Source organism: Chlamydotis macqueenii, chromosome 28, assembly GCF_036417535.1.
Source record: "Chlamydotis macqueenii isolate bChlMac1 chromosome 28, bChlMac1.mat, whole genome shotgun sequence".
Classification (NCBI taxonomy): Eukaryota; Metazoa; Chordata; class Aves; order Otidiformes; family Otididae; genus Chlamydotis; species Chlamydotis macqueenii.
Window position 1 is genome coordinate 874,177 of NC_141583.1, and position 15,460 is coordinate 889,636.

Consider the following 15,460-nt stretch of genomic DNA (forward strand, 5'->3'; position numbering starts at 1 on the left):
CATGATTCCTGATAAGCATCTTTTAATTACAATGTAGTTACCGAGTGGTGCACATAAAGGACTGGCATCGTTTGAGCCACACATTGGCTAAGTGAGGCAGGTAATAACGTACTTATTCACCATCTCCAGAGGACCAAGACACTGAGTGGAGGCTGACGGGTGACCTGTGAGTCAGGAGCCACGATGTGCGCAGTGCTAACGTCCTGGCCTTCCCCTTCTGCTACCCGTCAGGAGCACTTCCAGGTGCCTGGAGCACAAACAGGTGGTTGGGAAGAGCCAGCTCAGAGTCACCAAAAGCAAATCGTGCTGATGGGTTTCGGTGATGGAGAGGCTGGCTCTGTGGATGGGGGAGTGAGATGGAGGTGCTACCTCAACTTTGGCAAGGCTCTCAGCACGGTCTCCCATAGCAGCCTTGTACCTAAACTGGTAGAGGTATGGACTGGATGAATAAATTGTATGGTGGGTGAAAAACTGGCTGATGCTGGTACTGGTGCTGTTTAACATCTTCATTAATGCCCTGCATAATGGGGTGGACTCGGCAAATCTGCAGGTGGCACTGATTTGGAGTGAGAGGGTGAAACTGCTGGAGGATGGGACCTGGGCAGGCTGAAGAAGTCATCCTATGGATAGAATGGACTAACTGGGATGCTGGGGCAGATGGCGAAAAGCATCTTGGAATCAAAGATGGACCAAAGCTGAGCTGGAAGCAGCAGTGTGTGCTGGTGTGAGGGCTGAGCTGGCCCTTGGTCTGTGGGCTCTGAGCCACCGTGCCGGGACAGTGCCTGGGAACTGGCCTCCCCCAGTGAGCTTCGGTGAGAAGAGGCTGGGAAGAAAATAGCTAATAAGCTAATTGAGCAACCTGCTCTGATGGGAGGTGTCCCTGCCCAGGGCAGGGGGGTTGGAACTGGGTGATCCTTCCAACCCAAACCATTCTACGACTCTATAACAAGGGATTTCTGAAGTTAAAGTTCATATGTAAGTGGTTTTACGTTTGGTTAGAATTAGACACAGTAAAAATAAATTGTGACGGTTTTCTCCATTAAGATAATAAGAATTTCTTTTTTTTCCTTTCTGGTTTTCCTTGGTGGTTGCTGGCAGCTGTGCGGACACACTGCGGTTCAGTATAGGCAATACAAAGAAACAGCAATATGTGTTTTAATGCGCCTAGTGAAAGGCTTTTTTGGCAAAGTGAGAGAGAAACAGCGTGTTACCAGCGTGCCTGCAAGACCCAGGCCATGGGAAACACAGGGGAAGAGCCTGACCTGCATCTTCCCGCACCAAGTGAAAGGCGTTCCTGGCATGCGCAGGCACACCTCACGTGCTGGGGCATGCACTAATTATCGTGATTAACATTGATGTGATGGACAGCCTCCCTGCGCAGCGTTCCTGACTGGCTGATGGAGGTGATGGCACGCGTTGTAGAACGAACTGTTTGTACCTAGATCGCTTGCTGACGGAACGTAGGGCAGTCCATTTGTCGGACCTGTGGTGGGTAACCGCAGTGGAGAGGGTTTACCTCACGCAGAGGGAGCTCAGCCTGGTGAAACCGCCACAGCCAGAGCCGAAATCCTCACGTGTGAACTCTTAACTCTGTTTTTAAGTTTAAAAATTTCCTTGTGAGAATTTTAATGATTTTAACACCTCCTTATTGTAACACTGGCGATGTTTTCAGGGTAAAAAAAAGGAACCAAGTATTAACTAAATTTTTTCAACTTTATTTTTGAATACACAGGGAGAAAATTAAATTTCAGGAGTCCCTGATACTCCTGCAGTCACAGGGTGTACTTTTTTCCAGTACAGTCCTGTCCCTAGTTTTGAACAACCTTGAAATCGCAATCCACTGAACCCTTGACAGAAGGTGGATCCATGGCAGACTGTTTGCCCGTCTTTGCTCAGGGTCTTTCCCTTCGGTTTATCCATCCTCAGGCTGCCCACATTCTCGGAAGAGCGGAGAACCATCTAGTCCACCCTGAGGAGGAGCAAAGTGGGTTTTGGATGATGAAAGCCCATTCCCTTGCAGGGAATGTAAAGTGTCAGTGCTGGGGTCAAGCAGGGAGCTGCGGACCCCGAATCCACTGTGCAAGGAGCAGCAACGACCATCAGCCATGGCGGGGTTGCGTTGTGCGAAAGCGGAGGTGGGAGCACCAGGAGTTTGGGTGAGGAGTGAAGCATCCCCCATGCTGAGAGACGTGCGGGCACATCCTGGGAAGGGGTCTCAGCACCTCGCTGGCCCCGTGCTCATTTCTTCTGCAGACAGGGTGGCAAGAGAGAGACCTGCTTTTGCTGGTGCTGGACGGGACGCAGTGGTGGGGGCACAGCGGTTGGGCAGCAGTGCTGGACGGGTGGGTGGCAGGATGGGACGCAGGGGCAGCAATGCTGCAGTGGCCGGGGATGCAGTATCACGGGTGGGCAGGTCTTCTGCACGGGGCACTGCTCCACTCGCCGCCGGGGCTTGCAACCCGTCTCCTCGCTGTGCAGAGGTGGACGGTACTGCTGCAGCGGCCGGCGATGGATTTTCACGGGTGGGGGGCAGACGGGCTGCACGTGGCTCACCTCCACCCGCCGCCGAGGCTTGCCAAGGTTGCAGCTTTGCTGGGGTGGGCAGCAGCTCCGGGGTGGGCACTGCTCCACGGGCTGGCAGCCTTGCGGCTGGCTCTCGCAGGACCCCTCAATGTCTCGGCTGCGGCTGCCGGGGTTGTGGCAAGGGGACAGGTCCGTGGTGCCCACGGGGCTTTCGTGGCAGCACGCCGGGGAGCCGTGCCATGTCCAGTCCTTCTCGCCACAGACTGGGCTGTCGTGGCACAAGTCCTGGTTGCCATCGCCTTTCTGGTAGTGCATCCTGTGGCAGAGATGGCCAAGCCTTCAGGGATAAACAATCTGGGAAAAAGAAAAAAAATCACAGACTTTTTTTTTTTTGTTGTTGTTTCTATGGAAAAAAATGAAGAATCTCAGACAGATGAGAGAATCCAACTCACCCTGCGACTGGTGACAGACGGGTTGAGCAAAGTCGGAGTCGTGAGGACAGCGCTGGGGCTGAAAGCTTTTATATGTGGCAGAGCTCTCTTGGAAATGAGGCATGCCATGGGAATTAATAGCTGAGTACTGAGTGCCACTTCTTTTTTTCTGGCCCTTGCTATTGGATTAATCAGCTGCAATTAGCATCTCCCTTGATGTAACGTCAGCTTAGCTCTTCATATATGCAGTGGCCATTATCCAATTAGTTCTCCCATCGGTCATGTTCAAATACGCTGTTACCTAATGTTAATCAGATGGGATCCTGGGATAAGGATACCTGGAATACCGTGATGCTGAGTGATGTGCCTAAAAGGAGGCTCTTGGGGCAGCGGGAAAATCATGAACAGGCCCAGGAGTCCTGGTGTCCAGTTCCATGTCCAGGCATCCAATGGCTCCTGCCATTCCTTTACAAAAAGGAAAAACGGGAAACACAATGAAATTATATTTTCAATAAGAAGCGATTGATTTTTTCACTCTATTTCAGCTTAGCACCACCCTGACCAACCCTAGACCAGGAAAATTTGTGTTCGTTGTGTGGTCCCTGGAATTAGGGTTTCTCCCCAAACTGATCTCTGGGTTTTTTACCCACAGCTGAAAATTCAGCCTGACACTCACCAGAGGTGAGATAATTTTACTGCCTCTTCTTGCCCTGCTCCACGCTTCGTGCCGCCGTACCACGGTCTGCGGCTGGAAGTGCCCCGTGAGTGAACACGGCTACACTCTATTATCAATTCTACTTGAATATAAATAGCAGTGGGAAAAGTTCTTTTTATTATGCTAACTTTGTGAAACTGGGATTTTATTTTTAAAGCTGTACCGCAGGTGGACTTTTGTTTATTACTTACAAAAAACTTCTGAATTGTGCATTAGCAAGACTCAGAAATAACGTAATAAAAAACTTACATATTAATGCTTCTGCTCTTTAAAAACAGACACCAGGTTTTAATTAACACCGTTTTCCTGACAAGGTAACCTTTCTTCATGGAGCACCCTAGCACTGAAGTTGCAGAAGGCATCTAAAAAAGTGCAGCGTGTACAATTAGTTCTTTAAAAACCTCAATTTCAGCCAGACAAACCCGTCCCCTAACACTGCAATCATTATTGATGAATAGGGATTTTTTTTTCTTTCATAAGGTTCCATCTGAAAAATCTTTGGCTTTTGATTTGTTGGTAGAAAGCTGAATTTTTCTGTGAGAAAATAAGTGAGGTTTTCCAGCTGGCTTTGCAGACGGGGCTGCCTGTTTGACCTTGTTTGTCAGAGAAGGTCCGTGATATCTGGACATGATGCTCTTTGCCTTCCAGAGCACAGAGAAACCTGACAGCTGGAGAGATGTTGAGGGACTCAAGGGTGACACCAGGACCATGGCGAACAGCAGACGTTGTTGCCCTGTGTGCGGTACAGATGACTGGAAGCGGTGAGCTCTGAGCACAGGATCTCTACGGACGCCAGTGCGTCCGGGCGCAGGGATGCCCTGTGTCAGGCTGCAGAGGGGATGCACATTCCCCCATTTGAATGAATTAATTCCCTTCCAAGTGAGGAGCATCTCGGTCAAGTGAGTGGGTACACCACCAAAAGCCCTTTTATGTGCTGCAAAACTGGAATGAGGACGCCGCAGAGGAGTGCTGACCTCATGAACCGGCAATTTCAGGCTTTGTCAAGCACCGTATCCACCTTTCTGACATTTCTACTTTGACTCATTTTCCGTGTAGCTGTTCCTCTTCGCATTTCTGTGGACGGCCAAGGCATTTTTTAAGTGCCAGCGAAGTATCTCTCACAGCAGCCCCGGGCTGTCAGAGCAAAAGATATTTCCATGTGCTCACTCCACGGCACAGCGTCCGTAAGAGATGCTCAGAGGTTTGTCCGGTGGCATTTGGGTTTGAATCACTGGGAAAAGCATGTGCAGAATTCAGGGGCGTGACTCCAGGGCGCGTGCTTGGACCTGATGACTTTGCTCCTGACAAGATAATTTATTCTTTAGCTTCAGGAAAAATATAATTGCCTTGCAGGAAGCCATGGGACTTGCATGTAAGGATGGAAAAGACCTTGGTATCTGTTAAGGACTAACAAGATTTTTTAATTTATAACTCATTACTTCATTCCCAAGATTATGCTGTTTTTATACAATTTGAATTTTTCATGTTCATGTTTTGGAGTCACTCCCCTTCCCGAGAGTTTTACAAATCACAAAGTGCAAATATTTAATTTCTGAATCACCTATCTTAAAATTTGCCACATTTTAATAGCATCCAGATGAAATTAGATAGTATTTCTGCATCCTTCATGCTAGAGTTATATCTCCAGCTTTTTCAATGACGCTTTCCCTCCATGCACCATGCAGACTGTGCTTGCTGGTCTATTTAATCTTATTGATACGATATCAAGCCTCTTAAGAAGCCTGCTTGAAAGCTCAGCAAATTCTCTGGAAAGATTTCCACTAACAAAAAAGATCTTTAGCTCTGGCCTTAGAACCTTAGAGATGCGCCGATTGCCAACTGCGCATCTTCAAAGTCATAAACACGGGAAAGATAGCGTGAAACTGCATGGCCAAGGATACCCCTATCGCTTAGGTAATGCACTGACACCAGCAACCACTACTTTTCCCCAGACAAGAGACTGACCTGAGAAGTTTACCACATACGCTGTGGTTGCTGTCATCAGGAGCACAATGAATAATTGAAAAAGTAATTTTTTTTAGGAAAGAAGTAAATGCTAAAAAAAGTCCCAGATCAGAGCTGTAGTTTGAAAGACTAAGGGAAATGACTGAACACATGGCAGAAGTTTGCAGTGTCATAACTTATAAATTTTATTGCCTTTCATGGCTAATTGGAGATTAAAGCAAGAAAAGAGAGTATGATACATCAACAGCGTTAAACATCCCACACACCAAGAGGAAAATTAACAGCAGGACTGATGCTTGTGAAGGGAAATCATACTTATCAGCGGGTAGTGACTTCAAAGTACATCACAAGTGATTAAAGGTGATTAAAGGCGGGCGAAGAAGAGGAGAGAAAGTCTACAGTCTCTAGGCAAAGGAGGAAGAGCGCTTAGGGCCGTGTCCATATCCACGTCCGTGTCTGACACCGAGCAAGCCAGGAGGGAAGCAGCAGGCAGTGCAGCAGCGGAGGTGGTGATCGCAGCCCTGCCTGCCCTTTGCCAAGCGGGTTTAGTTGCCGCAGCAGTTGCTGCAGCAGCTTCCGTTGTTGTTGTTCGACATGGTGTAGCAGTAGGTCTGCATGGGCATGCAGCAGCTGCTGGGGTAGCAGCACTGAGAAGGCGAGCAGTACGTTGGCCTCTTGCAGCACGTCGGGGTGCTGTAGCAGCACACGGTGTAGCTGTTATTGTTATTTCCACCGCAGCATCCGCAGCCTCCGTTGGGCATGTTGATGGTGGTGTAGGCAAAGCTGGAAGGAACAGAGAGAGTCTGTTTGTGCCTAGGAGTGGAGCATTTGAAAATACAGAACTCATTCAAAGCTCTGTTTGTGCTCAACTCAGAGACTCAAGGAGCTGAAACCCGGTGCTGTCTTGTTGGTAATAAGTCTCGCTCGTAACTCTTCTCTCTGTCCTTCTCCTGCAATGTAGATGCCCACCTACCAGTACCAGGGCATCCCTAACATCTTGGCAAGAATCACACAGCACAGTGCATGTAGTCCTTGGTCTGGGCCCTCCTGAAACCTCCTCAGTCCCCTTGCTCTGCATGATACTCCTGTAGCCCCTCCATCACTTCTAGCTCTTCCTCAGAATTCCCAGTACACAATTTATAAAAGCCCAACTTCAGCCAGCGTCCCAGTCCAGACTCCCAGTTACATTTGTGTTCTGCTTTAAGATCTCCATAGCATTTTTCTTTTGTGAAAAGGAAGGAAGACTGAGATGTTCCCACTTACCCTGCTGAAGATTGAGGAGAGGTGAAGGAAGGAGAAGATGAGCGAATGAAGTGAGCTGGGCCAGGAGACCTTTTATAGTCCTAGACACCTTCCTCCTGGAAGTGAGACAGCCATTGGCCATTCAAACTTCCCTGATTACTAACCCAAACCCATACTTTTTAGCTATACGTGTCTCCTGGTATTTACACTTTGCCTTATTATTTGTGATCACTACATTTTGCTTTGCCTCATAATTGTTTAGCCTGCAGATAATCAAAGGGCTTCTATGAATACTAATGAATTTGTCCTCACCATAGCCTTGCAAGGGAGTCAAAAAACGCGTCCTCGTATCTATTTGACAAACGCAGACAGTGACGGCCGAGGATGCTAAGAGACTTACTCAACAGTGGCTGGTGCTGAATCAGTGTAAGAGCTGAAACTGAACGCCTGGCTCGTGTCTTTCGGGCGTGTGATGGGCTATTTCATCAGACTGGTGTTCGAAACAAATATTTGGAAAATTTCATGAAAATAGGTATGTTTGTTCCTGGACACAGGACATGCACGTGAGGCGAGAGCAAGAAGACCATGTTTGGGATGTGTCAGGAGTCACGCTGGCTCCTGGGTTTCAGCCACGTGTGTGTGACTCCATGCAAGATCATCCTCTCCTCCTGCATGCTACCAGCATCCTTGTGACACCAAAGCCATCTTTGTCCTTTGGCTTGCCTAAACTTTTGCAAATCCTCCAATCTGGGGGGTGGTTGCATGGGGGCATCACTAACACGGGGCGGACAAGAGTGCTCCGGTTCATGCCCTGCTTTGCTGGGACTGCTTTCCTAGGAATGTTTTCACAGACTCTGAACTGAATTGGCCTCTCTTTAGCGTTGTTTGCATTCTAAATGAATAGTTAAGGGGCAGCACCGCCTGCGCAAGTGGCAATGCAAGAAGCCATGGCTCTGGGGCTGGGCATGATGCATTGCAAGTCAACGTGCCCCTCCTGCAACCTCCTCTTGCATCCAACTAAAATCCCCTTGTACGCTGGAGCCCTGACGGTGGAAGAGCTGTGGCTGTCACAGAAAACTGGGGGGGTCACGGAGCTAAGTGGGAGGCAGGGCCTCAGAAGTGATGCAGGAGGAGACGTAGCTGAGATGAAACCATTTTCTGGTAGGGAGAGAGGAAGGGAGGAAGGTCAAGGTAAGGCAGAGCCTTGGGCAACTGAGCCAGGATACACGAATGCTTATTTAATGCCAGCCACTGCCTCCAATGCACTTTGCTGTGGGGCTGAATGCTGGCAGGAACACAGGGTATTTGGGAGGAATTTTTTCCATAGCCTGAAATTGCAGTTGTCATTTGAAGACCTCAACACATTATCCTGACAGGAGTGCTGCCTAATGAAAGGATGGTGGAGCCTGCCTAGCGAGTTCCCTGCCTGACATCCTCTGGGATTCCTGGGGTGCTCCGGAGTAGGCTGCTCCTGGATGAGCTGCTACCAGCCCCGAGTCTGCTAACAGGGATCTTGGTTTGCTTTGACAGTGCAAGGGGGAGCAGATTTTGATTTTAGTGTCACTTCACCCCTGCAGCAAACGCAGCCAGCTCCTTTCCAGGCTTTCCTGGAATGAGAGTAATTCCTTGAGTGAAATGCTGGAGAAGCAACGCATGCCATTGCAACTTCTCCAGAAGAACACGCATGGCATTTCCTTTCCAGCAGGTCTCCTCTGAGGAGGCATGTGCCTGCCTGCCCATGAGAACCGATTAATTTAGTGGGAATTAATGGGACAGAAGCAAAGGGGCACACTCTACTTGTGCCTCCTCATTGCAAATCCTGCAGCTGCAAGAAGAAGTGATGATCCAAGCGGCACTTCCCACCCGTGACAGTGGAGCCCAGCCATTTGTATCACCTAGGTACTCAATGGTCTTTGGTGAGTGGGCTGCAGATCCTAACGCAAAGATGGGATGGAAATAATGCGCAAACAGAATTGGTGAGAGGTGTTAGACACAGAATGAGGACTGGGGTACAGAACTTGCATGCTACGTTTTGGTACTACTCTTACTGACCTGGTCGCTCCTTGAAGATGGTGGAGACTTCGCATCGTTTCTTCTAACTTGATGTCTGGTAAGCCAGACATTTTAGCAGAGGCAAGACCTCCCTCTCACAAATGTTAAACTATTTATACGGACTGCCTGTAGGTTCTGAAGTAGACCTCTACATGGTTGAAATACATAGAGCTTTCCTATTTGGGATGTGCTCATGTCAAACTGTTTCAGAAGAAATTCACACGCTTTACAAGTTTATGTATTGTTTTCTTCCTATTTCTTCATAGTTTTACAAGTGAGAGGAGAAATACTGCTAGTAGAGATGCCAGACACTCAGCTTGTGTTTGAACAGACCTGTGCGGAAGCTCAGAGCTGGGTCAGGGATGCATTGATTTTCTTTGTGTAGGCAAATCCCCCTTGTTAGCACTTTTTGGAAAGGAGCACGCCAGTGCTAGGAGAAAATGCAAAGAAAACATCACAGGTGCGGTGATGCACCAGCTTGCAAACAGACAACCACCAGGAGTTTTGCAGGGTCAAGAATCACAGATTTTATTGTTTTTCAGACAGACTGAAGCAAAAGAGTGATGAAAAGAATTAAACATCCCACACACCAAGAGGAAAATTAACAGCAGGACTGATGCTTACAGAGGAAAATCATACTGTACTTCAAAGTACACCACAAATGATTAAAGGTGATTAAAGGCGGGCGAAAAAGAGGACAGAAGGTCTACAGTCTCTAGGCAAAGGAGGAAGAGCGCTTAGGGCCGTGTCCATATCCATGTCCGTGTCCGACACCGAGTAAGCCAGGAGGGAAGCAGCAGGCAGCGCAGAAGCGGAGGTGGTGATCGCAGCCCTGCCTGCCCTTTGCCGAGCGGGTTTAGTTGCCACAGCAGCCTCCGCTGTTGTTGTTGTTGCTGGTTATGGTGTAGCAGCAGGGCTGCATGGGCATGCAACAGCAGCTGCTGGGGTAGCAGCACTGAGAAGGCGAGCAATACATCGGCCTCTTGCAGCACGTCGGGGTGCTGTAGCAGCACACGGTGTAGCTGTTATTGTTGCTGTTTCCACCGCAGCATCCGCAGCCTCCGTTGGGCATGTTGATGGTGGTGTAGGCAAAGCTGGAAGGAACAGAGAGAGTCTTTTTTTCCCTGTCTGAATCTCCAAGTTGTTTAGGTAGCTTAAAGCATGCTTATCCCAAAGTCCATCCCAAACTGGCTGAGGGAGTAGCTACTGTCCAGAATCCTGTGACCGCCTATCCCTGAGATCTCATTTTTGTATCGCACACCAGTGCCTTTGGCAGATTTGCCAGCACTGCTTCCATCAGAAAGAAGCCACCCAGGTGGATCCCAAAACAAATCCCTCAAAATTTTTCCCAAACCGGAGAGTACAGGAAATCCTGGATGGCTTCCTGCAAAAGCACACCGAAGTGTGGTAGAGAGCAAATGAAAAGGCAAGTAGTAAGCTCTGACTTACCCTGTTGACCGGTGAGGACAAGAGAGGAGAAGTCAAGATGAGCGAATGAAGACTGCTGGGATGGGGAGCCTTTTATATGCTCCAAAGCCATCCCCCTGGAAATGAGGCATTCTTTGGCAATTTTGACCTCACTGTGTATCACCCAGTATATGCCCCTCACGTGTCTTCCGGTATTTAATCTTTACCTCTTTCTGTTTGCTCACCACCTCAATTCTGCACCATAATTAGTTGTACCTGTAAACAACAGGTCCAAATTTTCTAATGAATTTGCATTAATGGGAAGCAGAGGTGGCTGTAAGGTATTCCCATCCACTTCCCGAGGAATGACCTTGAGACACAGAGACACTTAACATCGTGCTTCGGGCAGATGGGTGCTGAAGCAGTGGGAGAACCATGCCTGGAGCTTGGAAACGTCACCGCTCATGTATCCCAGCTACGCTTGGCTTGGATTTTGGGGGTCCAGTGGAAACTATTGGTCAACGTGAATCCTTTTCTCCTGCCTCTGAGCGGTGACTGTGTGGTCAAAGTTAAAACTGAAGAGTTTCTCCTTTTTCAGTTGTGTCCTTGGTCTCTCTCCGTGGTGCTTCGTCCTCATGCTCCCAGCTTTTTATTTCTGCTGAACTATTAAGATTCTTTTTTTCAATTTCATCTGTGGAAGGGATGGATTAAGTCTAAATTAAGCAGCTTTCCAAGCAGTAGTGCACACGTTACCTTTTTTTTCTGTGTTGTTTCCATACACTCTATTTGTATTCAATGGTGTTCATGATGATCACATTTGAGTGCTTCACACTAACAGTTTGATTCTGTGTCATTGTAGGTAAGCATGAGCTCCAAGACTGGAAATCCAATCCTGAGTGCATTTCTCCATGCCTTTCCCTGTACCTCGGGAGCCCAGCTAGTATCTCACAGATGCTCTGAGTTCACCCAACAGGACTTTTCCAGCAGTTGCTTGTAGTTGTTTTGGCTGCAGTGTGCTAAGGCCAAGACCACTGCGCATGCAAACCCTGACTAAACAGTCAGGAGGGAATGGATAAGGTGGTTGGAGTCAAGGCAGGTATTATGAAACAGGCCTGGGGATGGGGGAAGGAACCATGGCCACGTGCAGAGCCAGGACAGCTCCACGTGAGAAGAAGGTGGTGTTGATGGAGATTTCATCTGATGAGAGGGGACACCAATATAAGATGAGAGTCCCAAGATGCTGGGGTAGCATGTGTTTGTGGCAGAGGAAGGCTGCTATCATGTTCAGCAGACTCTGAGTGTGAGGCTGGAGTGGTGGCAGGTGATCCCTGGTGACTGGGACACGTAATTTCTTCCCAAGATGAGAACATGACCTCCTGTGACACTGGGTGTCTCTTCTGGAATTGTCCCTAGGGGACCATCATTCTGGTCATGCCATAATAGCCAGATACCTGCCTGCAGGAAGTAGTGTCCTCTTTGTGTAAACTCTCAAACATGTCATCCACTGAATAAGTCATTCATCACCTTTTTATCAGACTTCATTGTCACCGTATTGGCCAAGATGAACCTGTATTAGAATCATAGAATCATAGAATGGTTTGGGTTGGAAGGGGCCTTTCAAGCCCACCCAGTCCAACCCCTCTGCAAGAAGCAGGGACATCTCCAACCGGATCAGGCTGCTCAGAGCCCTGGCCAACCTGGCCTGGAATGTTTCCAGGGATGGGGCATCCATCACTTCTCTGGGCACCCTGGGCCAGTGTTCTACCACCCTCAGTGTAAAAAAATTTCTTCCTTCTATCTCATCTGAATCTCTCTTCCTTTAGTTTAAAACCATTCCCCCTTGTCCTATCGCTACAGGCCCTACTAAAAAGTCTGTCCCCATCTTTCCTATAAGCATTGAAAGGCCACTATAACATCTCCCTGGAGCCTTCTCTTCTCCAGACTGAACAACCTCAACTCTCTCATGCTTTCTTCATAGGAGAGATGTTCTATCCCTCTGATCATTTTTTGTGGCCCTCCTCTGGACCTGCTCCAACAGGTCCATGTCTTTCTTAGAAATGGACATGAACCCTGCATGGCTGTTGCTAATTGGGGTCTTATACAGATAATGAGGAGACTCTGGCATTTAAAGTATAGTTGGGTCAGAAACGTCTTCTACTCTAAATGTCTTTTACATGCTATGCCATGATGTCTTTGTAAACTTCCGTGGTGGTTATGTGAATTTGTCAGCTTCAGTACCTTTGTGAACGGGGAGGAATCTGTCATGGCGGCTTTTCCAGCATATGATGAAATAAATATTCATGAGATTTCCCTAAAAGAATGCACTTCTGCTATAGTATGCCTCCTGCCAGTGTACTGTACCTGATTTACCTACTAATAAAAAACTCCTAAAGACCTGAGTAATGTTTTCAGAAGAGCCTAACGTGGTAGAGAAGATCATTCTAATGCAGACTTTGTGTATGCTCTGCAGATTTGGTTGAGGGAAGCAATCAAGACAACGCTCAAGGCATTTTCCTGAGACGTGCAATTCAGATCTGAGTCCTGAATTTTAATGGCAAAGGAAGTCCCAGCCAGGTAGAAAAGGTATTGTTGACTCATGTGTTTGCTATTTTAGGAATGAAGTTTTTAAGTTGTACGCTAACACTCGGGTTTCATTCCACTGCTTGTAATTCAGGAATGCCACGTACGAACATCTCTGCTCACATAAAAATAATTCACTGATTTAAGATGTTTTCTGAAATTTTATTTTGGAAGATGGTAGTGGAAGATGGTGCCTGTTATTCAGTGAGTAGTGAATTCCTCTTACTACCTATAGAAATACCTACTCCAGTATCAGGGCTGAGTTCCTACACATCTTATGGACCAGTGTGCTTTTAGATGTTGGAATTACGCATGCTTCTTTCAGTCCGTGTCCTTGGAGTTTTATTTGCCTTAACCATTTAGTTTTACAGAAAAAATTGAACCAACTGAGGCAGACAATCTGTAGGTGCACAAAGGGATCGTACTGCTCTGCTCGCTGTCTTTAGACACAGCCTAATTTATGGCAATGGGAAGCGTGGCTGGGCAGCTCTAAATGTTCTGCTGTGCCACGGGAGCACCTCTGTAGCCAGCAGAATCCTGGATGAAGGCATTGAAAACGGCACCAGAAAGAGGACACATTCTGGGCAAAGCGATTTAAGAACACCCAAAAGACAAGATTTTGTGTTTTGCTTAGTGCTTTTATTGTCTACAAGTCAAGAGAAAAATGAAGAGTGATCACATTAACAGCAAAGGTATCCCAAGTCCCACACACCACAAAGAGAATTAAGAGCCCCACTAATATCTAATACCTCTTTCCCTTATACAATGGGTGATATATTCAAGTGCATTGCAGATGTTCAGTAATTAAAGGAGAGAAAGATGAGAGCTGAAGTTTAAAAACAAGAAGAAAATCGCTAGGCATTTACTCCATCATCATGTGAACCAGAAGAAAATGAGGTTTTCATCTCCTTGTGCCTGTTGTTGCTGTTGCACACCAGAGATGGGAGCCGGCAGAGCTGCTTTTGGTACCCAGAGCTGGCTCAGCAACGCTTCTTGATGGCGTTGATGGGTATGCAGTACTTCCTCATGGGAGAGCAGTATTGCACCGGGCTGCGACACACCACAATGGGCTTCTTCACCACGCAGGAGCAGCAAGACAGGCATCCAGAGCAGCAGCAGGGTCGCTGGCCACAGGAGCAGCAGGACTTCTGGCACACCTTGGTACAGCAGACGGACTGCTGGCACGGGTCACAGCAGGGCTTCTGGCACGGGTCACAGCAGGACTGCTGGCATGGGTCACAGGAGGACTGCTGGCATGGGTCACAGCAGGGCTTCTGGCACGGGTCACAGCACGACTGCTGGCATGGGTCACAGGAGGACTGCTGGCATGGATCGCAGCAGGACTGCTGGCATGGATCGCAGCATGGCTTCTGACACGGGTCACAACAGGGCTTCTGGCATGGGTCACAACAGGGCTTCTGGCATGGGTCGCAGCAAGACTGCTGGCATGGGTCACAGGACGACTGCTGACACGGGTCACAACAGGGCTTCTGGCATGGGTCGCAGCAGGACTGCTGACACGGGTCACAGGAGGACTGCTGGCATGGGTCACAGGAGGACTGCTGGCATGGGTCACAGCATGGCTTCTGGCACGGGTCACAGCATGGCTTCTGGCACGGGTCGCAGCAGGACTGCTGGCATGGGTCACAGCATGGCTTCTGGCATGGGTCACAGCATGGCTTCTGGCACGGGTCGCAGCAGGACTGCTGGCACGGGTCACAGCATGGCTTCTGGCACGGGTCGCAGCAGGACTGCTGGCACGGGTCACAACAAGGCTTCTGGCACGGGTCGCAGCAGGACTGCTGGCACGGGTCACAACAAGGCTTCTGGCACGGGTCGCAGCGGATGGACTGCTGACATGGGCTGCAGGAGACTGTCTTCTGGCACGGGTCGCAGCAGATGGTCTTTCGGCACGGGTCGCAGCAGATGGTCTTCTGGCACGGCTGGCTGCAGCACACCGTTTTGCTCTTCACGATGGAGTAGCATCCCGTAGAGCAACATCCTCTAGAGCACATCTTGTTTGTAGTCAAAGCTGGAAGGAGAGAGGGCCTGAAACACAGCGTACTTTCAGGTACAAGCCATCTTTCCAAGGATAAAGACGTGTTTTATTTTGGTGTAGACCAAAATTTTGGTATTTTGGTGACAGACATATCACATACCGCTTCCTATTTGTCTTGAGTTGCAAAAAAAGATCCTTACAGAAATCAAGCCACCTGTCACTATCGCAGCAATATTTGCGAGTCTTTTGAACTATCCTGGGAACTAGCTTTCCTGTGCTCATCCATGAGGATCACTCCTTGGATTTCCATCCCAATTTCCACCGCGCTCTCGCTACCAACTGCCTTTGGCAATGAGCAATAGACCAACAGCCTAGGAAAATCTGGGTTTCAGAGAGAGCTGTAGATCACAGAATCATAGAACGGTTTGAGTTGGAAGGGACTGTTAAAGGTCATCTAGTCCAACATCCTATGAAGATCATACAAAGACACATTTCAGTTCTTTGCTTGACCAAACCCAAAGGAGAACCATTGCTCTCAAGGAATGC

General features: G+C 48.5%; 1 protein-coding gene across 1 annotated transcript; it reads right to left on the reverse strand.

Moving 5' to 3' along the window:
• Positions 1-13,895: 13,895 nt before the first annotated feature.
• On the reverse strand, positions 13,896-14,930 carry LOC104477135 (uncharacterized). The gene has a single exon (XM_010117134.2). The coding sequence runs from the start codon at positions 14,928-14,930 to the stop codon at positions 13,896-13,898; it is 1,035 nt and encodes a 344-aa protein (XP_010115436.2).
• Positions 14,931-15,460: the final 530 nt, after the last annotated feature.

Bases quoted from the DNA above. Each gene is read 5' to 3' on its own strand.
- LOC104477135 (XM_010117134.2), bottom strand. From the start codon at position 14,930: ATGTGCTCTAGAGGATGTTGCTCTACGGGATGCTACTCCATCGTGAAG.